Source organism: Schistocerca gregaria, chromosome 9 (genome assembly GCF_023897955.1).
Source record: "Schistocerca gregaria isolate iqSchGreg1 chromosome 9, iqSchGreg1.2, whole genome shotgun sequence".
In the NCBI taxonomy this organism is placed as follows: domain Eukaryota; kingdom Metazoa; phylum Arthropoda; class Insecta; order Orthoptera; family Acrididae; genus Schistocerca; species Schistocerca gregaria.
The window spans coordinates 133,134,384-133,161,314 of NC_064928.1; the positions used below are offsets into that span (position 1 = coordinate 133,134,384).

Consider the following 26,931-nt stretch of genomic DNA (forward strand, 5'->3'; position numbering starts at 1 on the left):
TTTAACTTCAATTTCCCTTCTTTTATTAAGATGGCCATTTCTAACTATGTAGGTGGGAGTCAAAAAAACATGTTTGCATTTAGAGTAGAAATGTTTTAATTTAATGACTGCCACCCAACTCAATCTCTTCCCTATTTGAAGACGGCACAAAACAAGATTTCCTACAAACTCTTGATGCTGTGCATCAATTTAACTGGTAAAAATCTCCTATCACATAGCAACACCAGCAAGGACGAAAGCCTACTTTACAATCACTTGTGGATTTGTAGCATCTTGTAAGAGTTCTGCCAATAAAATGCAATCTTCAGCTCATCTTCCACACAACATTATCCTTATTCCAATTTAAGTTTCTCTTAACTGTAACCACCAGGTACTTGTGTGATTTATGGTGTAAATCAAATTTAACAGACTCCTTTTAATACTCTTTTAGATGACATTTTATTATGTAGAGTCAACTGCTACTTTCTGCACCACACATATCTTGCCTAAATCATTTTGCACAACAGCACTGCTCAGGTTGCCTCCTATATCTGTTTATATGGATCAAAACAGCAAATGGCCTGTAACATCTTCTTGGGAAACATCAGAAATCTGTTTTACCCTAGTTCCCACTAATTACTACAAAATTCATCTGTCAATGGCATTCATTACCTTATGAGAACAAAGAAACATTTGTGTTGCACAAGAACAATATTTTCTGAATGGGTTGTTAAAACATTTTATTTGAGGTAATTCATAATGTTCGAACAAAACATTCCAAAATCTTACTGCAAATCAACATCAGTGGTATTTGTCTGCATTTGCACAAATATAGGCTGCATGCAAACACTGATGTGAGGTTATAGTAAAAAGTAAATCATTAACACAGGCCACACTACTTTATTTCATATTACGAGCATTACTACTATGTACATGATGCAGAAAAATTATGTTGGCAACACTACGCAAGAACAGACTAACTTCAAGTTAGCTACACATTATGCAAAGTAACAAAGAAAGTGGAAAATTGGACACAGGTTTCATATAGATGTTTGTCAGTGGCGTGCAAGTTAAGACAAAAAGTTGCCATCCTCAATTCTGTAGTTCAAAACAGGAAATGTGGATATGCTGCCACAAAAACTGTTCAAACTGACAGCTGAAACATTCCACGAATATAATTTTAAGTTTAATAGGGGCAGGTTCAGTGATTTATGCAATGAAATAATGTCTTTGTCGCAGAACTTAATTGTGTAAAAACTGGCCTACAGCTTATGAAAACAGTCTAATATCTTTCCAGCATTACATGAACCAAATCCGACACACAAGTTTTTATTTACTTCCCCAAATAGGGAACACAGACCAAATACCAGTCTCTTGATATACCAAACAGATTACAGTGAAATGCAGGGGAAGAGAACAAATACACAGTTACTGTGTTCACCAACAAGGTGTTAGTTTTTGTGCTATTTTCTACCACTGTCTTCCATGGTTTACAAAAGTAATTGCGGTAATAAATAATAGTATCAATTTCAAACCACAAAATACATGTATGCCATTTTGAATTGACAGTTTATGATTGGAAGGGAAAAATCTTATTATAGGCTGCACCACGATTTTTCAAGCCAAAATTTAGGAAAAAAGTGTGGCCTATATTTACAAACATACGATATTTTCCTTTCTTGTGTGCTGGTATGAGCTGTGCAGCTTTCTTTGTGCAATTGGTTGTATATGACTGGTAAGTAGCTCTTACACCAGTGTACTGCAAAAGGAACCTAATTTGCACATTATATGGACAGGACTCTAGTTGCTTTGCTATACTGTGGGTTTCTATTTTAAGTCACTCGTATTGGCAGCTTCGGTTGATTCATATTCTGGAATATTTACTTTGTCATCTCTGAAGGAATTTTGAAAAACTGTCTTCAGTAACAATGCTTTAGTGGCACTGGTATACTTTATACATGACAAGAATCTGTTTGGAAATTTTAAATTTCTGTAAAACACCTCCTTGGAGGTTTCACATTCTCTTAAACCTGGCACGGTTTTTTCATTGCTTCTGCGATATCGTCCTGGCCCGTATTGTGTACCATGCTGTCAGACACCTTAAAAAGAAATCTAAGGAGTTTACAAAATTAGGTATTCAGGAACCAGAAAGTATTGTTTATAGTATAATTTACAACTTTTACCACAAATAATTTGAATACAGTGTAGATCTAATTTTTTTTAATATCTGAATCCCTTTCTGCAGATAAATGTTCTAATTATCCTTTAACTTTCACTTATTTATCCTGTATGATGCAACGACCAAAGAAATGATACGTTCAGCCACTTCATGGCATTGAAATAAGAAACTGCATTCAAACAACTACTATAATGTTGCTACACACTGCACCGGTTGATAAGACTGGCAGCAATGAAGCACACATCACCAGAGCACTACCTCTGGGTCTTAAGAAATCAGAGTCCATGCAACCAAGAAGCTGAGAGTGTGCACACTATAAGCACAACATTCAAAAGATGCTAATTTCTGCATACAAAGCATTTGCCTGGAGCAGCTAAACAATGTGACTATAGTTGGAGTCACGAACAATGGCGGTCAAGTTTGGGCTCATTCCACACACCGACATCACGCATTCTTAGACTGCCGAATGAGCATTCAGGAATGTTCTGAACACACTGCTGTTAATGTCATACCCAATGCAAACATTAAACATGGCCATAGCGAGTTATATCATGAATTTTCTATTCAGTTTATTTTGAGTTATCCCTGATGGTGGTGGTGGTGGTGGTGGTGGTGGTGGTAAGTGACAAATTCTACAAAAGCAAGTCAGAGACATAATTTGCACGACACACACTTATCAGGCTAAGGGCATGCATACGTGCATATCACAAGGAACCGACAACAGTGCAATTGCCGTCCATTTCTTAATCTGCACGAACCGCCATCATCCGTGGATCTGACTATAGTGTGTACTAATGCCACGTACCTTTGTTGTAGCAATGCTGTTCACAAATGAAACTTGTTGAAATCCTCTGTCCGAAATAGTTATCGCCACTTCCCACCTCTCATTCACCTGCTCATACACTATTTGCAGAGGATTACCAGTCTCATCATCTTTGTTTTTTAAATAAAGTTCCACATAATCTTTGAAGTTCTTTACCTGCAGTTAAAGAATACAGTATAAGTGCCTGCAGTTACTAGAATAGTCACAGCAAATAAACTAATACATACAGGCAAACGTTTTCCATTCAGCATAACTTTGACACCCCTCGTGGATGCAGCAATATCATAAGCTCTTCTCGACATCAGAGCCACTATATCATTATCCAGAGCTTCCATTTTGAATTTTGTAAGATCGGGAGAAAATGTGACTTTTGTATAATCTTCTCCAGTAAAATCCTTAATCTTTGGGTCAGATGTCTTGCCCATATTATTTGCCCAAACCTGTAAATTAAAAATATGTATATTTATATAAGCAGAAAAGTAAATTTTAGCAACACTGAACTCCCTAATACATTGTTAGTTGACCCTTCATGTGTGAGTTGGTTTCCTCCCGAGCGCTCAACATGATGCCCAAACCATTCAACATTGCCAAACTGCCATAAAACAAGTAATTAGTTCACTTCCAATTCCTTGTCAAGTTTGCCGCCTTGATGTGTTCAGATCTCAAATCCTGGGTCAAGTCCTTTCTTTTATTTCATATTTCATCACATGATAACACACTGAAAACAGTGTGAGCTGCTATCAGATACAAGGGAATCAAAGAAACAGACACGGTTTCCAGACTAATAGTTAAAATGATGGAACAATTTTTTCAACTTCAAGAATATCATTAAATAAAATCTTATTACACAACAAGACATTACTTTTGTGACATGCTTTTTGGTTGTTCATTTTTTATGTGAGCTACTTTGTGTCTCATTAAGATTTAATGAACTCTAGTAGAGTACAGCCATTCACATACGTAAGTGATCCCAAGAATCAGGATATGTTATGTCATTTAAATGCCTTACAAGCTCATGTTTGTTATCTGTCAAGACAGTGCACCATTAATAGACAAACTGCTAATCAAGCCAATTGGCATGGAATTTTCACTAAAACCCTCAATTAGTATCCCTATATCTACTTTTATCCTCCAATGTAAACTGGTCTAACAAGGGCGACAGGCCTATTCACCGCCACAGATTTTGTCCACATTTATGGAAGACACAGGCCGGGTCAGAAATTAAAGTCACTGAAGTGGGAGAGCAAGATGGACAAGCAGTTACAAAAAACAGCATCTTTGATGTGAGTTTGGTGAGTTATACACCATTTATGTCGGCAGTTTCCAAGCAGCAGTCAGTGCAGCAGGAAGAGTACAGAAGTGTAATCCGAGAGCTGTGAGGTCGAGTTCAAATGCAGATACATTTTTCTTTCAGTTTTAAATTTTCAATTTTTACCTTATTTATAATGCAAATACACTGAAATCGTGTCCAATATGTTGTGTTTACTAATATTTTCATAAAAGGCATGAAAAAGAGGAAAAAGAAAATTTGGTACTGTAAATTTATATAGAAATGTTGTAATTAAGACTTTCAGGACTTTGTACTCTGTTAAGTTTCATTTTGACCTTTGGGCAGTTTTGGCAGCCTCAAGCAGGTTCCCTTGTTTATATAATTAAAACCACCCAAGCATGTGTAAATCGTCAACTATAAGATAAAAGAATCTAATTTTACACGTGAAGTTTCCATGTACTCAGTACAATGCCTTCCTGGAAATTTATTTGAAATCCCAACATTCCTTTTGTGTTGATTGCTTTTTTACTTATTCACTGTTGAGCTTGAGGCTGTCAAACCAGCTAGAGCACACCAGGACAGGGAACCAGAGCACTGCATATAGGTGGCACATACAAGTGGTAACATTTAGGTTACACAAGGAAAACCTTAACTGAAGAAGGTTGCAAAATCTAGATCAGTGCAGTTGTTCCAGGGTAGAAGTTTCATTTCAGAAAATGAACTAGTAACTCCATATATTGTCTAGATGTTATTTTAAGCTACCACAGCAGATGGTGGTAGCAAGCAGACACATCTTAGTACATGCAGCAAGCACGATTCTCGCTACTGAGAACAACGTCAGTGCATTTGCACAATGAGTGAAACCAAGTTCATTAGTGAAAGGTCAGGAAAATCCCTACCTACAGAGCAGAGGAACAGGAAAGGGAAGAACCTGGATTCAGTTGGCAAGAGGCACCATGGAGATGCAAAGCCTCATGTCAGAATGACAATGCGTGTAAATTGCCTGCAATACTGGCACGCCAACTACAGACAGTTGACACCAATAATTTAAAAACCCTGCATTAATGTATTCAGACACTCATTACATTTGTACACCAACTCAGTGTTGCTCATTACCAACCTCAAGTACATTACACATCATACCTTTTTTCACCCTAAGATGCTGGTAGTTATTACAACTTCTGTTAGTTCTCACCACTCTCAGACTGACATTTCTGTTGTGCCACCAGTCAAATCCTTTTCTTTCTGTAATGCTTAGAAATAGCCTCAGTGTAGTAATTTAGTCCGAATGCAATGAACAAATGTCATTCACATCCTTGAGCACCCCAAGTCTTCCACAAGTATTCTTATCGAATCTCAAAATGCGTACGTGCCCTGTGACAATGTTCGGTGGTGATCCGAGTGATCACTTGCCATCACTGGCAGTTTGTCACCCTACAGCCACTCAAATTGCAAATTGACCAGAACCACCCTACCCTACCCATCTCCCCCCTACCCATCTCCCCCCCCCCCCCCCCCACATTCTCATGTACTTTCTCTACATTATGCTGGACATTACATGCTTTTTACTTTTCTTTTCACACTTTTTACGAAACAAATTTAATAAATAACATTTCTCTCATTTCTTGTTAAGCCCAGCAACTACCACAAATTTGGACAAAATCAGTGGCAACAAGCAGATGCAGTTCCCTCGGAGCTCTTTCATGATCACAGAGAAAATATAAAACAGAAAGAAACTTCCACATGGAAAAAATATTAAAAACAAAGATTCTAAGACTTACCAAGCGGGAAAGCGCCGGCAGACAGGCAATTTGTTTATATATATATATATATATATATATATATATATATATATATATATATATATATATATATTAAAAATAAAGATAATATGTCTGCTTGTGTCTGTGTATGTGCGGATGGATATGTGTGTGTGTGTGTGTGTGTGTGTGTGTGTGTGCGCGTGCGAGTGTACACCTGTCCTTTTTTTCCCCTAAGGGAAGTCTTTCCGCTCCCGGGATTGGAATGACTCCTTACCCTCTCCCTTAAAACCCACACCCTTTCATTTTTCCCTCTCCTTCCTTCCTTCCTGACGAAGCAACTGCCAGTTGCGAAAGCTTGTAATTCTGTGTGTGTGTGTGTGTGTTTTGTTCATGTGCCTGTCTGCCGGCGCTTTCCCGCTTGGTAAGTCTTGGAATCTTTATTTTTAATATATTTTTCCCATGTGGAAGTTTCTTTCTGTTTTTTATATATATATATATATATATATATATATATATATATATATATATATATATATATATTTTACAAACATGGCAAGTTGTAGCTGATCTTCACTTTCTGCAGAGTCATCCAAAACCAGTCAATGCTGAATACTACCTTTTTTTCTTTTTTTATTGCCACTGACAACAGAATCATTGGTTCTACTATAGGCCCAGGGGTGTGCATCTGGTCAATCCTCTTTTTCAGAGCCTGAAGTAGAAGCAACTTGTCCTGTATTTTTTTTTTATAACATCCCTCCAAATCAGAAAATTACAAGCAATATTTTTCAAACTATTGGGAGCTGCAGTTAATGTTAACATGACAAATCAGCTCACAAGAAAAATCAATCTAAACACCTGAACATAATGAAGTAGTTGCAGGGTACTATTTATCACAACTCTGCCACGATTCCAGATAGTTAATACGATAATATTAGTTTCCACATAAAGTTACCCACTTGCGAAAAATTATTCTCAATAACAAAACAAATCATGAGAACAAGGATAACAATTCAGCTTACTTGTTTAAAAGCCCTTTTGTATTCTTTTGATGCTGTTTCCAAAATGAATTTTGTGCTAAATATATTGCACAACTTTGCTCCATATCCATTTCTGCCACCAGTGACCTTTTCTTCTTCATCGTTATAATTTGATGAGGTAAGCAGGTGTCCAAAGATCATGGTGGGCACATACATCTTCTCTTCTTTGTGCTCCACAACAGGTATACCTTTACCATTATTCCACACTGATATTGTGTTGTTTTCCCTGACGAAGACAACCAATTTAACTTAATTGAATGCAAAACAAAAAATTATAGCAAATAATCAAGCAATTCATGTTATCCAAGAGGTCCCTGTACCCATATTGACTTCATTCAATTGAAGAGTTAGTTTTACTGGTATCCCTGATAAGCATTAAATCAGTTCTGAAGTCTTGTGTTGCACTGTTCCAGCTGTGGAAAGATAATGGGTGCATTTTTAGATTAATCTGACAAGGCCCCACATCATAATGCAACCCTAGTCAATTGGGAGAAACATTCTTCCATTTTACATGGTCTCAAAGACAGGTCAAATGGTGCATGCAAGAAAGCTGAAGAGGAATTTGATGCACCATCATTTAACTGAGCAGTCTCCAATGAAATCCATTCACATAAGAGTGACTCAGCCTTAAGTATTGTGGCCGGCAATTTACAACTACTTTAAGAAGATTTAAACATTAAAGTATTTGGATGGAAATTTGCAGTTGAATTATCTGACAATAATTCAGAACAAAGTTGCAGCCTACTGTGCTTTGTCAGCACAATTTTCAAATGATGCATCTTGTTAGGCTGGTATTACACTACCAAATTTCTTTGGAAAAATCAGTTTGTCAAATACATTTGGCACAGTGTAACAAGGAACCTTTGTCAAACATTGCCTTGCATGAAATTTATTTGATCAAAGCTAGTGCATCTTACATTTGATCAAAGAAAATTGTCTTGTGTTTACAGCAAGTGCCTGGCACAAACAAACACATTGAAAAATGTGTGTGTGTGTGTGTGTGTGTGTGTGTGTGTGTGTGTGTGTGTGTGTGTGTGTGTGTGTTGTGAAGAAGCATAAATATTGAAATACACTTTTGTAATCTACAATGAATTAAAGTGTTTTTCCTTTTTTAGGTAGGGAAATGGAAACCTATCTTTCTTAAGAGCAAATTGGAGTAGTCGACACAGATTTGAACAAGAAGTCAAAACCACAAGAGATTTAAGCAAGGTTGTTTCCACCGCTTATGTTCATCTGTTCACTGAAAAGGAAATTTACGAACAGTTGTTTGTCAAGAACGCATAATTAGCACAATACAATTCATTGATGATGCAGCTATGGTACCTGAAAGTGAACAGGAGCTGAATTTTTGTGCTGAATGAAATGGAACACAGACAAGTTTTAGGTCAAGATATGCACATAAGTATGTAAGCAGAACAAGCTGACAGGCTGGAGGACTAAATGTTGCAGTCATTAAGGGGAATTTACAGGTATATGCAAAGCACAGATTTAAGAAAAAAGCCCAAAAGATCTTTCATAAAAATAAAAAGGAGCCAATTTGCAAGAACATAAAAACTGTGCCTAGTTTTTGATGTAAAAAGTTCATAAAACGACCTAAAATTGGCATAAAGCATCCTAAAGTACCTGACAAGGACACTGATATATTTGCAGTCAGCTCCTTTTGAACTTCACATCACCTCAAGCCATTTCACACATTAAAAGGCTTTTGACAGTACAATTGTGACTCTGCTACTGTGAACTGTACATATTACACTGCACGCATATTATATTATTGTATGTTAAGGTGGTGGTGGTTAGTGTTTTAACGTCCCGACGACAACGAGGTCATTAGAGACAGAGCGCAAGCTCGAATTAGGGAAGGATTGGGAAGGAAATCGGCTGTGCCATTTCAAAGAAACCATCCCGGCATTTGCCTAAAACGATTTAGGGAAATCACGGAAAACCTAAATCAGGATGGCCGGAGACGGGATTGAACCGTCGTCCTCCCGAATGCGAGTCCAGTGTGCTAACCACTGTGCCACCTCGCTAGGTATTGTATGTTAACATTAGCAGAAGGTGAGATCTTAGTTTTATTACACTTCATATTTTTACTGGAAACAAATCACTTCCCTGTTTGACAGTGTAATGAATCATCCTCCTCCAACATTACCTTTTTCGATAGAACAGATACCCTGTATAATCTCAAATCTCACACAAGTTAAAATTATCTCAGCTGTTTCATTAAAAAGAATTCACATTATTTTCTATACAATGTATTATATTTCAGATCAAAATGTATAACAAAGAAATTAATGTGTTGCAATCAATATATACTAACAGTTAAAATTACTCTTCTTTTTAAGAATATTTGAAATTACAAAATTTGTATCATACTTAAAATTCACATTATTAATTGCACAACCTAACACTAATTATTAATTCATTTCTGGATTAATTTATGAAATGATATATTTTAGCAATGATTCCTCTTGTTTTGTAAACTCTTACTTTGTAAACTCTTTGGAATATTGTGAGTACACAGAATGTAAGTAGTGGAAGACATGCCTTTGATGGAAACACACGTATTTTTGCTAAACTTGCCAACAACAATGTAATTAATTGTCTTTGAATGTGAAAATTGGTGATTTAGAATAATGGGATAAAATCAAAAGATATTCATAGCAACAGGCAACTCTGCAACAGTTATTTTGTCATCATGAACCTAAGAAATCTAAATTTTCAGCTTCAAGAAAGTACTCTTAGACAAGACTGAGCCATTGACAACAATATAATGAAGGTGAGCAAAAAAGTTTTTGTTCTGTAATATTACTCCTGCAAGTTCTCAAGATTTGTGCAGGGGAAGTGGCTTTAATGGCAATTAAAGTTTACAACAGGGAAGTATGAAACTAATGGCACTGATAAAAGCAGTTTTTCAGCAGATATTGGGCAGTTCTGTTTCTACATGCCAGCCATTCTGAAAAAACTGATGAAATATTTGACAACTGTGTAAAACCCCTTTTGCATCATGTCAAAGATATGTCAAAGGAAGATGAATATTTGATCAATCACTAATGTTTGCAAGAATATTACGACATGGGCCAGGAACGTCACGATATCTGTTGAGAACATATATGTGTGAAACTTATGTGAATGGAAATTCATATTTGGCCATGTTGCAAAGGTGGTCAAGGCATTGTCTCCAAGACGGGGGAGTCTTAGGTCACATGTGGTTCCAGTAGGATGTGGAGCAAACAGTGTGCTATTCAGTTGCACAAATTCGTCTATGAACAATTTTGAGGCAGCTGTGTTGGGTGTGGTTGACATAAGCAGCACCATTGAAATAGCCACCACCAAGCAAGGACCATGCCAGCCAAGTCATTGTGTGAAATAATCCAGTTCCACAGAGCTAAACTTCAGCACAAGACAAAGATTTTTATTTTCAAGGCACAAGTTTACACACACACAGGTTTTATACATAAGTACTCTACTACATGATATACTGTTTTGACATATGAGCACAGAGACATCTCTCCCATGATACACTACACTGAAGTTACTTACTGGTCAATATCAATTTTTATGCAATCCATCTTTGGATCTCTCTGCTTATTATCTGCAGCATTTACCAGAATTTCATCAAAAATTTTGTACAGACCAGGTACGTACGTAATATCTTTTTGTACCATCACTTCCTGCTCTGTATCAAATATCCACATAAGTTCTGTGACAGGTTCAACAGAGCCTGAAATAAATGATACGAGAGGTGTATTATATCTCAAAGCATTTCACCGCTAAACAAACAATGCAATCAAATTAGTCTATTAATTACAGATATTTGGTGCAGGAGGGCAGGGAGGTGACATGGGAGGGGTGGGGGGGGGGGTTTCAACAACTTCAATGATTTATTATAATAATTAATAGTAACAAAGGTGAAAATCTTTAATTAGCCAGATCAGCACCTCCCCCTCCAGGTTTTCTAGATTTCTTCTATCTAGCGCACACAAATTTTACATTTCTTCCTTACTTCTGATCCAGTTTCTCTTACAGAAAGTACTATTTAATGGACTGGAAGTTAGCGTTTTACTCTTTTTCTGCGAATATTTGTACTTAAAAGCTAGTTCCAGTTACTGATGGACAGCCTTAACTTTGTTATTCAATTTATATTGTTACTGGTTGGATTGCACTATTGCAATATTTTCAAGAGTGGAGTATTAAAGGATGACTGGCCACAAATCTTCACTAAGAAAAATCACCTCACAGTTAACACAACACAGAGAACCATATTCTGCTATGTATTAATAGTGAATTGTGAGTTATTTCTCTTAAAACACACTAATCATCATCAGATTAGCATAATACAAATAAAGTATTTGAAGTAAAAGAAAATGTGCACCTCTGAACAACAAAGTTTCTCGACACACAGCGATATAATTGATGGCTACACCAATGCTTAAAATGCAGAGGGCACTTCTCATATCAAAGTAACAAATGAAATTTCAACCTTATCAATTACAGTGAATTCAACACATTTCAGAAAAATATGAAGGTCAACAACACAGACTCACTCCAGTGGTTTGACAGGAACCCAAGTGCCTTTGTGGATACACATTTTCAACAATTATTCTCTCTAAATGTGTGGTGTAGCATGACAATCTTTATTTGGCATTTTATGTTACGTCGTTTTATAGGGGCCCATACTTAGACTTTCTCGGAAGCGAGCTTCCGGCATTATATAAGAAGAGGTTCCTTCCACTACAACAATGGCTATGCTAATTACAGCATAACCAGGTGCCTCCACATTCTTGTCATTATGTGATATCTAAAATCTCACGTTTCCTGGAAGACAGTTGCCAGAAATGGTCATGTTTCTTGGCCACAAAGTTCCCCATACCTCCACATTTATATTTCTGCTTGTCAGAATGGGTGAAAGGTGAAATCTACAAACGAACAGGAAACAAGAGAAACTGATCATTTGGATTATGAATCATGCTGGCCCATAAAAGATAACAGGACCTCAGAAGAGCTACAAGAGATTTTGTTTGGAGAATTCGAAACTGCATTAATGGAATTTATGAAAATCAACTTTGCACTTAATCATTTGCCTTTGCTCAACATCTGGAACTGGGTCAAATCTTAACACCTGACCTCTGTAACGATAAAAACTAGACATGTTAAATTGAATGTATGATTGTCCATACTACAACCTCCTTCAGAAACACCCTGTACGTGATTAGAGGCTGGTGATTTATGTCTAATCAATTGGCTACATTTACTGTATTCCACAACCAATATGTAAATATTATTATGGAAAAATAATTACATTTGTGTGTCTTTTTAAATGTATTACTGTGTTTGTGTCTGTCATTTTATGCACCGGAGTAAATTAATGAAGTGTCAAAGTTTCCCTCCTTTCTTTTCTAGCCTGTTAGATTCTGTGAAAAACTACAATTTTTTTAGCTATCTTCAGAATTTCTTTGGGAACTGTAAGTAACACATACGTCATTAGTAGCCAAAACTTTTGGTGTGTACCTTCAGCTAAGGCATGCAGTTATGCTAAGATAGGGCCACACTTCTGATCTCGGTAAATACTGGAATACAAAGCTTCTGTAGTCCCTGCAACATAGGCTTTTCCTGCTGAAAATATATCATGGTTGCTGCACCATGGCCATGGAGGAGGAGGATTTATGTAACAAATATGTTGTTTAAATATGGTCTATTAATGTCACTTTTCAAGAACAAAATGAACTGTTGGTAAATTTCGCCAGAGAATAACCCCCTCATGTGAATATTCCTAATTATTTAGAAGCTCAGAGTGGTGCTAACTATCCTCTGTATTGTTTTGCAAATTTCTAATGTCACAGTCAAATATTCCTATGGTGTTCTAGCCCCTCTTCAACTCTGTCCTTTCTTATTCACCAATAAAAGGAATATCAGGTTATGATGAATCGTATTGAATATGACACCTTCTTTGTGTCCTTCAATTTGTTGTTCTGGGTCCACAGTTTGTTTTACCTACATTTCACTTCATTGTTGTAAATAATGTGACATGCATCACTGTCATGTATGAAGTTCTCACTACACTAATTACTCATCCTTCAAAAACAAGCACATTTTGCTTACATGAACTACTACTACACAATTTACTGAAGAGCACAAACGAGCAAGAGAAATCAGTCAATTTGACCATTTATGCCCTTAGCAGTTAATGTTATGCTATGTTTGGCTGAGGGCAATTTTCTCAAAGTCACAAAACGATTTTACTAGTGCAAGACTTAATTTTATTCTACATGGATGTAAATTTGACAATTTAAATTTTTCATATTTAGCTGTAGTCAATATACAGAAAATTATTCAGCTCAAGTGAGCTCCATTAATTTTAAATGTGAATATTTTAGATTAGGCTCTGTTGTGACCATTATGGGTATCAATTTAAACTACAAAAAATCTAACCAGTCTCATCCATTATACTTTATATACAAGGTATGCTCTGTAAATACAACTGGAAAAACATCTTATGATCACTGGAAGAAAATGCAAGGGGTTACTCAAAAGTTAAACACAAAACACATCCACACCTAATTTATCCCTTTCATGCCAGAGTAGTGGAAATCTATTTGTGTGCTGTGGATGCAAGCCAGTCCTTCCTGAGTGTGCACACTGACAAACATTTCCCACTCACCTTGATACTACTTTTAACGTTCCCTGGCAGCACACGCACTATTAATAAAATGGAATGACATTTGGTTGTACTATGTGCGCCGCTATGAAGCAGTTCGTAAGTGCTGTGGTTGTTTGACAAAAAATGTTATTTAATTTCGTATAAAGGACGTTAGTTATTTTTGTAATATTTTTTGTAATAATATTCTCGATGTATTTATGATTGTAATATTTCTATACTCATAATGTAATTATGAAATATGTTAATATCTGTGATGAAAAAATGTAGAATATAGCCACAGAGGAAAATAATGTTTTAAGATTACAAAGAGAGAGTCATAATCAGTAATAATATAAATAGCACTACACAATTTGCATTCTTTGTCTTCCACGGGAGCTGCGAGAGAGAGAGGAACCTGTGACATAGAATTATATGAATGATTAGACTTCTTTTGTCTGTATCTATCTTTAGCCGCCATTAGAGGAGAAATTATAAAGGTGTGTAATTTTAATTATAGTTATGGTCTAAATACATTATAATTTATCAAAATTGTGTATTACTAATGTAAATTAGCTTGCCCATGTCATCTATAATATTTCTTTAAAGAATTTTCAGCATTTTTAGAGATTATCATTGGTGTTGCTGGGCTGTACCGCAACCGAACGATTTGCAGCGGCGGCACATTAAAAAATTGTTCCACTATAAAATTAACCAAACCCGTAAATTGGGAGCAGGTAAAATTAGCAGTGAATTACGAAATATTTTTCTTTTACAGCGATCCTGAGACTGACTTAATTTATCACTGGATTTACATGAGTGCATTCATAGGCGGATAATTAACGTTGAAGTTGTTAATCTGTTGGTTCTTTCAATTTCTAAAGCAAATAACTTAAACGTAAAGTGAAGTGTGTTTTGTCAATGATAATTAAACGTTCAGGTCGGCTTGGCAATATTTAACCATTTTATGCTAACAGAGACAGTCTTGTGTTCCATAGCTAACACCAAGAAAGAATTCAGTAAACATTTAAAAACCCACTGCATCTAGAAAATATGTGCCATGACCGAAATACGTAAAAAATTTTATTTAAATAATTTTCAAAGTCATAAATGTTATTAATCAGTTAGTTTGAATTTATCAGCATGAGAGGGTTGCTAATGTTCACGTAATTTTAAATGTGCTTAATTATGCCCAAATGAATTTTTATTACCACACGTAAAAAAGGGGGTTCTACAACAAAGTTTGTACTGAAAGAGTAAATAACAATAATATTTAAAGCCATTTCTTCCCCATTTTCATCCATACTCTTTTTACATAATAAAGATTTTTTTTTCTCATTAAATACCTTAGGCCTGCTTTCACAATCACAGTTCAATTTTATGGTAATTTGGGAAAATATTTGTGCATACATTCAAATGTTTTTATCTTCATTTTGAATAAAGTTTTTCTGGATCTTTTAGACAATCTATTTTTTTCATATTTTCTATCAGATCCGTAGTTTTGCACACATCACTAGTGGATTGAGTGTTTTATTATTTAAAAGTATATTTAATGTTATTTCTGTTTTCACATGAACAGTAATGTTTATTTATACTGTTTAAATGACATTTCTGTACATTCTTTTATGTCATCATCTTGGTATTGAAGCTCTTTTTTCCGTGTTTGCTTTAACAATATATATGTTTTTGGATAGGGTCCGCCTTTAGCAAAACAGTTTTGTTTTATAACCCAAACATGTTTCACTGCAGTTGCAGCATCCTCAGTGGGCTTTTATTTTCCATCTTTTTACCACATGGTGTGGTTTTTCTGACGTCTTGTGTTTCTACAATGACCGACAGTTTGTCATCTGCAACCACTTATACTCTTTTTTCGTCTTCATCACTGTCAAACACTGAATATTGAGTTGCCACTGCCACTGTCACTGTCACTGTCACTGTCACTCACAGTGTTTTGCTAAAGGCGGACCCTATCCAAAAACATATATATTCTTTTATGTCAGTTTCACGGCAGTCTTCTGTGTGTGATAACTCTTCAAGTGTGAAAAGGTGCATATTATTTTATTTCATTCCTTAGAATCCAAGTGAAGAACCAACACGTCAGTACAGAATTTAAACAAGGTGGGAAACCAGTGGTGCAACTGAAGCTGAAACCCCACTTTGAAACTGAATGCAACTGCTAACTAGTCTTCCAACACAGCCACTAGATGCTGCATATGCCAAACTCCCACAGAAGTCAGGTGTAGTGAAGCAGAGAAATACCCAGAGTGGTATAACTGCTACAGCAGTCCACCAGCTGAGCGATACAGTCCCTCCTGACTCCTACACAAGTTCACAGGTGTGTAAGGATTAACTGACAAAAACCCATCTGATGACAAAACTAATCCTCCAAAACACTTGGTTGAAACTGTGACATAATAAATGTGACTGGTTATATAATTTGTAATTTAAATTTAAACTATCCTGAACAGCTGTCTTGGCAGATGCTTTTACGTTTGGATTCACATTATTTACACCAGGTTTCAAAGGCCAGAGGTAATTGTTCAAGACAACACCATTCATTCAATGCTCTCCTGTGCTGGGAAGTTTCCTTCTTGACAGTAGGTTGGTTACAATGGCTTTTTTGTGATTTCAGCTACATTTGTAGGACTGTACTGTATTATTGTGCAATTTTATACCAACAATATAGTATCTTGTAAGTTATTTAGTTATACAAACCAATGTAAGTATCTGGGCGCAGCAAAATGTGCTCCAGCTGAGACTTCTTTTGATATATTTTCTCCACACTGAGGTTCTTTACATTCTTATTCGCAGCAGTGACTGTGCTGCTGCCAGCAGAGAAATTCTGCACTTCACTGGCAGCAACATTCATCCTCGAAGAAGAGTCCTGGAAAACAAGAGTTATATCAGAGCGATATGTTACCCCAACTAGCATGTGGCAGCAATAAATTTAACCATAAGAGATTCATGCTGTAACATTATGCCACTGCCCCCCTTTGGAAATGGTCATTTTTCATTATGAAGTTTGGTATGAGTTTTTTCAATATGTTCCCTCCAATTACTCAGTAAATAATTTTAGTAATACTTTTTGTAAGCATCCTCACAGTTTTTCATCAATGGTGTATTTTAGTAGAATTATTAAGCTTTCATGATGTGCAAAAAAGGTTGTCCTCTAAGAAAAGTCCCCACTTACCAATCAAAAATAGCAGTGACTAAGTCAGAATGCCAGAAAATAGTAAAATGCAGAGGACTGGTGCTTGGTGCAGTGATTGGCAGCTGAACTTCAACAAACAAATTTAAGCACACATAAATATGTGAAACAACCTATAATCGTACAATTTTACAATCACCCGAAGCAGTCACATTCATTAAATTTCTGAGTATTTGTATAGAGTAATTTATAAAGTTAAAGATTACACAAAATTCATCAGAGGTTAGTCAGGATGCCAGAAAGGTCCATTTGAAGATTCCTCAGAAAGTGTAGACCACCCACAAAGGAAGTAGTTAACAGTCCCCTCATCCGACCCATACTTGTCAGCCTGGGATGACTGACAGGTAAAACAATTCAGAGAAAAGGCAGCATATTACCATAAATCTGCTAAAAGTGAAAACATCACAGAGGTGCTCATCCAATTCCAATGGTAGATGTTACAAGAGGTATGGTGCATCAAGATGTGGTTTACTGTTAAAATTACCAGAGTATGTCACCCGAAAGTCTAGCAATATACTGTGTCCAGTTAAGTTCATGATAAATTTCTACTTTCATTTTTTAGTATTACTGCACCAAATGCATTTTTGACAACTGACATACGACCCACTCTGTGTAATGAATCAGTTCCTTCATCCCTCCCATTAACAAAATTCTCTCTCCTTTCACACACCAGGCTTCAACCAAGATGATCAGTGCGGGATCTCAACAGTTTCCACCATACTGCACCTTCCCATTTAGAAGAGTGTTGTAAATATGATTGGACACAGGCTGATCGATATGGCTAGACTAATCAGACTGTGCCGCCTAAGAGCGTGCAGCTGCCAGAAACATCTGAAGCCAACTTAGAAACAGGCACACAAAACTTTCCATTATAAACTAACAATTGTACAGTCATTAATGTGACTGATGCAACGGAGCAAACAGTAGCCCACACCATTCATTAGTGCCCGATAAGATGCTTTCTAAAACATTAAGTGACTTCATGAAGACTTCTCCAAAAGCTATTGCTTTATAAGTTCTGTAGGTGGGGCTGACAGACTTATTAAGTTCATAACATTATCTGTGTAACCTGTGTGACATCTGTAGTTCTGCTATGCAGTACATAATTAAGGGCCCTTTGCTTGATCTGTGCAAAACATTTGATTCTGTGGATAATCAAATTTTAATAGTGAAACAAGAACTTACAGTAGTGAAGATTTAAAAAATGGATCAAATGACTGAGCACTATGGGACTTAACTGCTGAGGTCATCAGTCCCCTAGAACTTAGAACTACTTAAACCTAACTAACCTAAGAACATCACACACATCCATGCCCGAGGCAGGATTCGAACCTGCAACCATTGCGGTCTACTAAAGATTTAAAATGCTCATATCTTACTAATAGGGAAAAAAATTTAGAGGATTTTTGTGTAAAAGAGCGGTTACGAATTTCCAAATGTTTCCAGAGGAGCACTCCATAATTCTGTGCCTGGATAGTCACTGTTTATAATGTAAGTGATCTGCCTAGCATAATGCTATGCATATGCAGTTCTCTATGCCAATGAGTTTCATAGCAACTCATCTGTTAAACCGGTGAGTGGAAACTTTAAATTGGCATGAAACCATCAGAGACTCAGTGCAAGTGAACGAGTTGCTTTATCTATTCTGTGTGTTTCTTTACAGCCAGATAACTAGGCTTCACAGTGTTACAGGGTAACTCTTTATGGTAAAAAAGATTCCTGATTTCATAATACAAGGAGCATTCAATAAGTAAAGTAACAACACTTTCTCTGCCAATTTCAATTCAATTGTGGAAGTTCTGAGAGGGGGCAGTGCTATACATAGCCTTCCAAATGGCATCTGTAACAGAGGTGCATTCCAAGCAGTTTCTTTTGGCAGAAAACCAGAGTATCACAGCTTTTCATAGGCACTTGCAGAATGTTGGGTCGACAGAAGCGTCCAATCCCACGCATCTGCTTTGACCTATGACATAAGGGTGATGTGTGTGACGTCATGACTGTGTCGTGTTTGTAGATGTCGTCGTTTCTTGTGCTCTCTGGTGGTATGTTCAGAGTTTTCGTTTGTGTGGTGTAATGGGCTCAGTTTGCTTTTGCTCATTATCCAGAATTGTTCGAGTGTCGGCTGTGTTTGTAGTGGAATTCGTTTCAGTGAGTTAACGATTTTATGTTAAGGTCAATTTAGTGTTGTACGCTGTAAGTCGTGTGGTAATTTTAGTAAAAATTAATCGGTTGTTGTTTTTGTTCAGAAATGGATATGACGGATAAAATTAACAGTGCGCAGGTCAATGGAAGTGTTTGATCCTAATGTGTGGCTGTGTGTGTTGGTATTGGTATCTGGAGATGTTTTTGAGCTATATAGGCCAAGGGAAGTGTTTGATCCTAATTTATGGGATCGGGGGCTGCTGTTGAGCTACATAGGTCAAGGGAAGTGTCAGATTCCATATGATTTTGCGTTTAGTGGTATTTGGGGAGTTTTGTGATGTCTGCTTTCTTCGTCGTTTTGTGTGGTTTTGTATTGAGGTGGATCTCTAAATTTGTTTATATTTAGCTTGCCCCCACCCAAAAACACATTTCCCACACTTGTCCCATTAGTGTAATTAGGCTTTTTGTGGAAAGTGTGAGTGTTTTTCTGATGTATTTTCATCCTCAATGTGTACGCAACAACTTTATATGCGCCATATTGGAATCGTGGTTTATGGTCGTTTCCACCATATTTGTGACGTCATGGGTCAGACGCTTCCGTATTTCCAGAATGTCTACAAAGACCTGGCAGCAAACAAAGTTGAAGGCAAGGCAGCAACATCACAACAAGGTTGTGCAAATATCCAATATCTCGTGTGCTGCCCAGCTGCACAAAGCTGAGACTCCTGAATTATTGGAACATGCAGACATATATTCAAGATGATCGATAGATCACACCGACACCTCACTGTTCAACTGGACGTCTGTTGGTACAGCTGACATGTCCACCAGTTGGGGGTACTCAAAGATGTGCCCCGACCGTGTTCCTTGCTCCCTAATAGAAGAATATAAAGTCCAATGAAGATTTACCTGTGCAGAACTGCTTGAACATTACAAGTCTGATTGTGATAATTCTTTGTTCAACATATTCACTGGTTATGAGACAGGTTATTCACTTCGAATCAGGAGAAAACTGACAATCCATGGTGTGGCACCATACCACCTTGCCCGGCAAAGAATAAGTTTAAAGCCACACCCTCAACCAGTAGTAGAGACAGTCAGACTCAAGGGGGTTATTCTGTTTGACAGCCTCCCTCGTGTAGCAACAATCAGCTCTTAAGGTTATTGTGCTGCCCTCATGATATTTAAGAAACAACTTCTGCATGTTCATTGCCTCAAAAATCCGAACAAACTTGTGTGTCTATGACAACATAAGGCCCCACCAACCACATGTAACTTCAATGGACTGCTCTTTCTCATCCACTACACAGCGTGGATCTCACCTTCAGACTATTTCTTAGGAAGACATACATGGATGATGTGATTATTGATGAAGCACGACACTTGCTCCAACTGACTAGTAGAGTGATACCAGACAAGCACACAGGACTCCCTATCAGAGTGGTGTAAAGCTGGCACTTTGAACAGAGATTATGCTGGGAGGGGGGAGGGAGGGGGGAAGTCGGGATGTGTTTTCAAGAGGGTGAGGAATAATATGGGGTACTTGAATCCTGAATAAAACCAATACTTAACCTTATATCTTATCTTACAGGATAGGTTGAAGAAAGGCGAACAGTTATAGCTTTTGTAGATTTAGACAAAGCTTTTGACTGTTGACAGAGCTACTCTTTGCAATTCTGAAGGTAGCAGTGATAAACTATAGGTTAAGAAAGGTCATACAATGTTCTCAGAAATCAGATAGGAGTTACAACAGTCAAAGAACATGACAGGGAAGCAGAAGTTCCAAAGGGATTGGGCAGGGATGTATCTTTATCCCAAAATTTTTCAGTCTGAACAACCAGTAAAAGAAACCTGGGGGAAATTTGGAAAGGAATTCAAGTTCAGGGAGGAAAAAAAAAATAAAAATCAAATATGGAAAGGACTTGGAAGAATAGTTGAATGGAACAGATGTCTTGAAAAGTGAAGACTAACAACAGAAGTAAAACAAGGGTAATAGTATGATGTCAAATTGAACTAGGCGATGCTGATGGAATTAGATTAGGAAATGAAATACTCTAGGTGTGGATGAGAGTGGTATGATTAGCCATGCAGCAAATTAACTGCCAGAATGCGATTATACAAAAAAAATTTTTTTAAAGAGGAATTTGTTTACAGCTAATATCAATTTAAGTGTTAGAAAATATTTCCTGACGGTATTTGTATAGTCTAAGAGAGAGAGAGAGAGAGAGAGAGAGAGAGAGAGAGAGAGAGAGAGAGAGAGAGAGAGAGAGTGGGGGGCTCCAAATAACAGTTGTCTTTCAGGCAAATAAATCCAATTCAAGAACTGCAGAGGGATGTAATCAGTAAGTAGGTTCAAATGGATGTGAGTTGTTGTTACACAGAGTTGAAGAGGCTTTCACACGACTGACTAGCATGGAGGGTAGCATCAAACAGTCTGTGCTGAAGATTGAAACAACTATTATGACCACCACCAGTGCTGAACTTTCAAAACCTCGAGCCCATGAGCACTCCCCACAAGGGGTAGGGGAAGATAGCTTCTGCTACCACTGTCGTCAGTCCTATAAAATAATCTTTGCAAAACAAAATCTTATCCACCATGTCAGTTCGATATATCACTTAGAACAGAACTAACAGCAAAGGATACAGATCAGAATTAAGTGCATCAAATGTATCTGTCGTGAAATCACTAAACTATGTTGTCATTCACTGTGAAATTAACATGAGACACCTCCTCCCTGACATATCCCGTGTATTCTTGGTTACACATATCTATGCATTAATCTTTTCTATTAACCACCTTCATTTGAACGCACTGACGAATTCAAGATGCAGGAATGTCATTAAAAACGGGCAAAGAAACGGTTTAGACATTTGAGAATCTTGTAACCAACAAAGGATGAACTCACATTATGTAAACAACTTCCATGTTATTATTATATTTACAACTGTTTTGTAGTTCAAGCCGACACTGAGTATTGGCTTTACTCTTTAGTTTCACAAACTACGCTACCACATTGATGGCCTGGTTAACTCAATGATCTGAAATGAATGAATAAATAAATAAATTTATACGTTTTAACCAAAATCCCCTTACAATATTTCGTCCTGTAAAACCTTAAACGATCTCCGTAAAACCGTAATCGCAATATTCGTTAGCCGTCAAATGGCAAGTCCTTGTTTAGAACTATGCAACATTTCAAACAAGTACAACAGACGCCGTTACTGGACGCTGGTATTCAAACAATATCTACACATTACATATTCAGCTAAAAATATAAATAGGTTTACTATTACAAGTCATTACGAAAAGCAACCCCTATTGCACTGCAACTAACGTGACAGTTAACAACAGGTACTACATTTAAATTACGCTAAACAATAATAATCCCGCCAAAATCACTATCACTGTGTAAATTTATTGTACGAGCAACTTCCTGATCGCTATCATCGCAGTTTCATATTCTATGAATTAACAACCCATAGCGACATGAAAAAAAGGGTTGCTATCACAAATCTTTTATCTTTCATCGGTTGAGTTAAGATACCTTCAAAAACCCACGATTGGCGACTTAATCCAACAAACTAATACACATTAAACCGAAAAAAGCACAAAGCGCTTGATTAAGTAAAATTGATGGGCTTCTGTCGATAACTATACCAAGAAATAGACAGTACACAGTTGAAAAAGACAACGACTCGTTCCAGACAGGAAATCAAATTATACTTGTACAAAAACTTGTGAAATCAATATTTCCCTTACCGTCAGAGGGCCTGACATTGTTAAATAACAACTTCCACCTGGCAACTGCAGTTGAATTTGGCACCAGACCGACCCCTCCACTATTCTCCAGTGTCAGTCCCACGTGCTGCAGCTGTCGTTGTAACTTGGGCACTCATTGGTTGTATCAAACTCTTGCAGCGCCCGTAGCGGAATAATTCTGAACTTAAGAATGATGTTCGTCGTCTGCAGAACTCCGTATTGTTATTCTAATTCTTAAACACTTCGTACATTTTTACATCTTAGTAAATCGTCGGATCTCAATAACAGTTACTACTGTTCCCTTTAAATATGTCACGCATTCCATGGCACTGTTTAGTTTGGGAAGTGGCTTATTAGGTGAAAACTGAAATTGCTGCAGACGGAGCACTCAACAAGTGGGTTTCTAATCCTTAAATGAATTTATTTATCGGGTTTCATAAATATACGTTCCACATCAAATTCGTGCCAGCAACAATGATAATTAAAGTACCCCTGTCGTGAATTCGTGATACTTGTTACTTTGGAGACGTATTAACAAACGAACAGTATTTTTGGCCGTTATTTCAAGTTTGGTGTTTAGGATCGACCGGTAATTCTGATTGCGTGCACGGATAATACAAGTTTATGAGACCGCACTATGTTTTAAATGCTAAGCTACGTTGAAACAACATTTTTTTTCATTCTCTTGCTTGACTTTAAATACTGGTTAGCTTTGCCAACACAGTGACCGCTAAATGTCCACAATGAATTTGTTTGTACACACACACACACATTGTGAAGAAGATACAGTAAAATAGATCCTCTCATTACTACTATGATTCAATTTACCCAATACAGTCACACATACTTGTGCAGCATAAATGTATTAGTATTAGTACATAGAATAACTTAGGACGTCTTTTGATGTCTTCTGTTTTATAAAATGCCATTTCTCCAAGCTATTTTTATGTGATTTGTCTGAATACACAAAGTGCACACTATATGCTGTGCTATTGTCCAATTTTAAACATATTCATGCCAAATGATCTGAAAGTTTTCTGAAGTCTGTGACATCGATCTACTATTTCTGAAGTGTACAATGTTGATGTATAGATTGCTACCATTTATGGTTCTGTTGCTATTTTTACTTTTTTGAATTAAATTTTAAATGTGATTTGCAAGAAGACAATTTTTTTTTTTATCCTTGTCATAGGAATTGTCCAATAACAGAACTCCATATTTAAAATGGTTGTGGAAAAGGCACTGAATGCTTTGAGCAATATGTTATCGTTAACATAAATAAAATAAACAGAGGAACAAAGTTTACGTAGCAAATTTATTTTTTTCATCTGATGAACAGCTCACAATGATATTGGGAATGTCATGGTAATACAATAAAAATCAGTAGCTCAAAATATAGGTAAACAAAGAATACTTAAGTATGCTCTGTAAGAATAGCAGAGGTGCTCTGCTGTGGTCTTGATGCAGGAACCATCTCGACATTTGCTTGCAGCAATCTAAGAAAACCCAAATCAAGATAGCCAGACAAAATGAACCCCATCCTCCCAAATATGAGGCCAGTGCCTGAACAGTTGCACTATCTCATTCGGTTGATTCCTATTTGATTTTTCAGCTGCTGTTGACTTCTCTGCCATGAAGATGCTGCTACACCCTTTGCAATAGCACCAGCCTGTTTGGACAACAATTCCTGTGTGGTCAACATTCATGTATGCTCCATGTTTCCTTCCTCTCCTCCCGTCTATCCACCTGAAAAATACTGCATCACCAAAACAGTACTACAATGCTCATTATATCCTGACATACAACTTTCTCGCAATAATATAGTGAAATGCAAGAGGGGATTGTTGTTAACATCTTTCATTATTGCCCACTGTTCTGAGTCTTCCCAATAACCTTTAATCATGTTTTAGAACCTATGTGTTAGTTATGAAAAACGTTTTAAGTACCTTTTTGAACAAATGTATTTTAGTAATGTCTTTCATTTCCTTGTGCAATTGTTATTCAGTTCCATTTCCTGATAGACAAACTGTTCTGAGTTTCTTGTTTGTGTTCCTTTGTAAATGTAAGTCTGATAAAATAGATCCTCTTATTTCTACTGTGATTCAGTTTGCCCACTGTATTCACTAGCAGGGGAATGTGTAGCATTGTTATCGCTGATATGTACCACAGACTGGTGAATCTCACTTGGTGCAGTGAGGATGCCCAGTTTTCTAAATGCCTCTTTACAATGAGCCTGACTGCTACTTCTAGTTATTATTCTTATGTCCCTTTTCTACAGTTTAAAAATTGCATCCATGTTTCCTTCCTTTGATCCCCAGAACAGAATCCCATATCTAAGAATTGAGTGTAAGCAGGTACGGTATATCACCTCAAGACATTGGCTGTTACAAACTGATGATAAAACCCTAAGAGCATAACATTTTGATGATTTTCCTTCTGCCAATATCTTTGTGTGCTCACGCCATGTTAACTGATGATCAGTATTCTTCCGCAAAACACACTGATGCTTGTTACACACCCTTTAGATTTATCACATACACTTAATGTGACAGAGTTGTTTTCCCTCTTTATGTTGAATTGCATACTGTTTGTTTTATTTATGTTCAATGCCAATTTATTACGTATAGCCCAACTGTAAATGTTCTTGAGGGTTCCATTTCTTTTCTGTAATAGGAGCTCTGGTGTTTTTTAATCAGTGATTATGATGCTGCTGTTATGAGTAAAGAGAATTTTCCCTCCAAATCTTACACTGCCTGGAAAGTCACTGTTATATATTAATAACAGAAATAGATATCAAATATGTTCTAGCTCTGTACAAATGTAATCAGTAGGTATATAACTTTTCAATGCCAATTTTGAGTTTGAAATTTAGCAGAAGCACACTCAGTATTGTAATCTCTAACACACATTAAAATGTAATTTATTGACACTAAGACACACAAAGTGATCATTTGTGTTTTCCTGGCAGATTTGTTGGAAATTCACATCTCCAGTTCGCCACTGGATAACACTGTGGAAGTTCCACAATATTAATCCAAAAACTTTGGGGGACTTACACAGTGTTATCTGGCAGCAAATCTGAGAAGTGTCTCTGGGTATATGGGCTGCTCTGAGATGATAATTAATTTGCTGCCTTAATCCTCTTAAGTCTCTTACATCTGCAAGAAATGTAGTGTCATCTGCAAACAGTGTGGGATTCCACAACATAATACAATGTGATGGAAACTTCAGGTTGAAATATCAGCAATAGAAGAGAGGTTGCTACTCACCCTAAAGATGACACATTGCGTTTCAGACAGTAAGAACAAAAAGACACTTATACATTAGCTTTTGGCCAAAGCTTTTGTCAAAAAAGGAAACACATACACATTCATTCACACAAGCAAGCACACCTCACACACACATGGGCATCATCTCTGGCAGCTACATGGTGAAGGACATTTAATTTTTGGTTCAGCACCTCTGTTGTCTCTATGTTGTATTTTATGGACCTTTGTCCAAGTCCCTGCTTTTAGCTGTCTTTCCTTCTGTCAAATGGGCTTAATGTGCAGTCATTTTTAACTCCTCTTCTGTTTTTTTGTTCCACGGTTCTGACATGGGCACGTATGGCTCTAGTTGTTTTTGCGCACTCAACTCCGACTGGAATGCAACTGTCACATGGAACGGAAGGAGCAATCTGGAGGGTATCGAGAAGGGGGAGGGATATCGGGGTATGGGTGGGGGGAGATGGGAATGCTGTATGCTGGAGCATCAGGGACTAGGCTGCCAAGACGCACAGCATCATGAGGCAGTGGGCCAGGGTGACTGGGGGAGGGGGGGGGGGGGGGAAGGGAGCGGTGAAGGGGAAAGAAGACAGGTCCATTGGCAAAGGGCAGCACACAAAGAGGGTGGGGTACAAGAACAGGGAGGCAGTGATATAGGGGCTGGAAACAGTTGGGTGGAGGATGTGTAGTAGCCCCACCCTCACTGTGCACTACCCCCTGCTAATGCACCTGCCTGTCTTTCTCCTTCCCCATTCCTCTCCTTTTTTGCTCTCAGTTTTCTGCCCCTCTCCCGACCTTCCTGCCCCACAGTATCCCAACACTGTGCCTGTGGCAGCCTAGCCCCTGCACACTACACCAAACAGTGCTCCTGCC

At 37.3% G+C, this 26,931-nt stretch overlaps 1 protein-coding gene across 1 annotated transcript in view; it reads right to left on the minus strand.

Moving 5' to 3' along the window:
- LOC126291679 (DNA topoisomerase 2-like) overlaps nt 1-23,302 on the minus strand; it is a 174,674-nt gene extending 151,372 nt beyond the window's left edge. The window contains exons 1-6 of the mRNA XM_049985274.1: nt 22,796-23,302; nt 16,401-16,569; nt 10,592-10,772; nt 7,034-7,277; nt 3,209-3,421; nt 2,964-3,137 (exon numbers count right to left, since the gene is read on the minus strand). Coding sequence (XP_049841231.1) covers nt 2,964-3,137; nt 3,209-3,421; nt 7,034-7,277; nt 10,592-10,772; nt 16,401-16,569; nt 22,796-22,813 — 999 coding nt within the window. The 5' untranslated portion in view covers nt 22,814-23,302. The remainder of the gene's footprint in view (nt 1-2,963; nt 3,138-3,208; nt 3,422-7,033; nt 7,278-10,591; nt 10,773-16,400; nt 16,570-22,795) is intronic.
- Between the last annotated feature and the right edge of the window lie 3,629 nt (nt 23,303-26,931).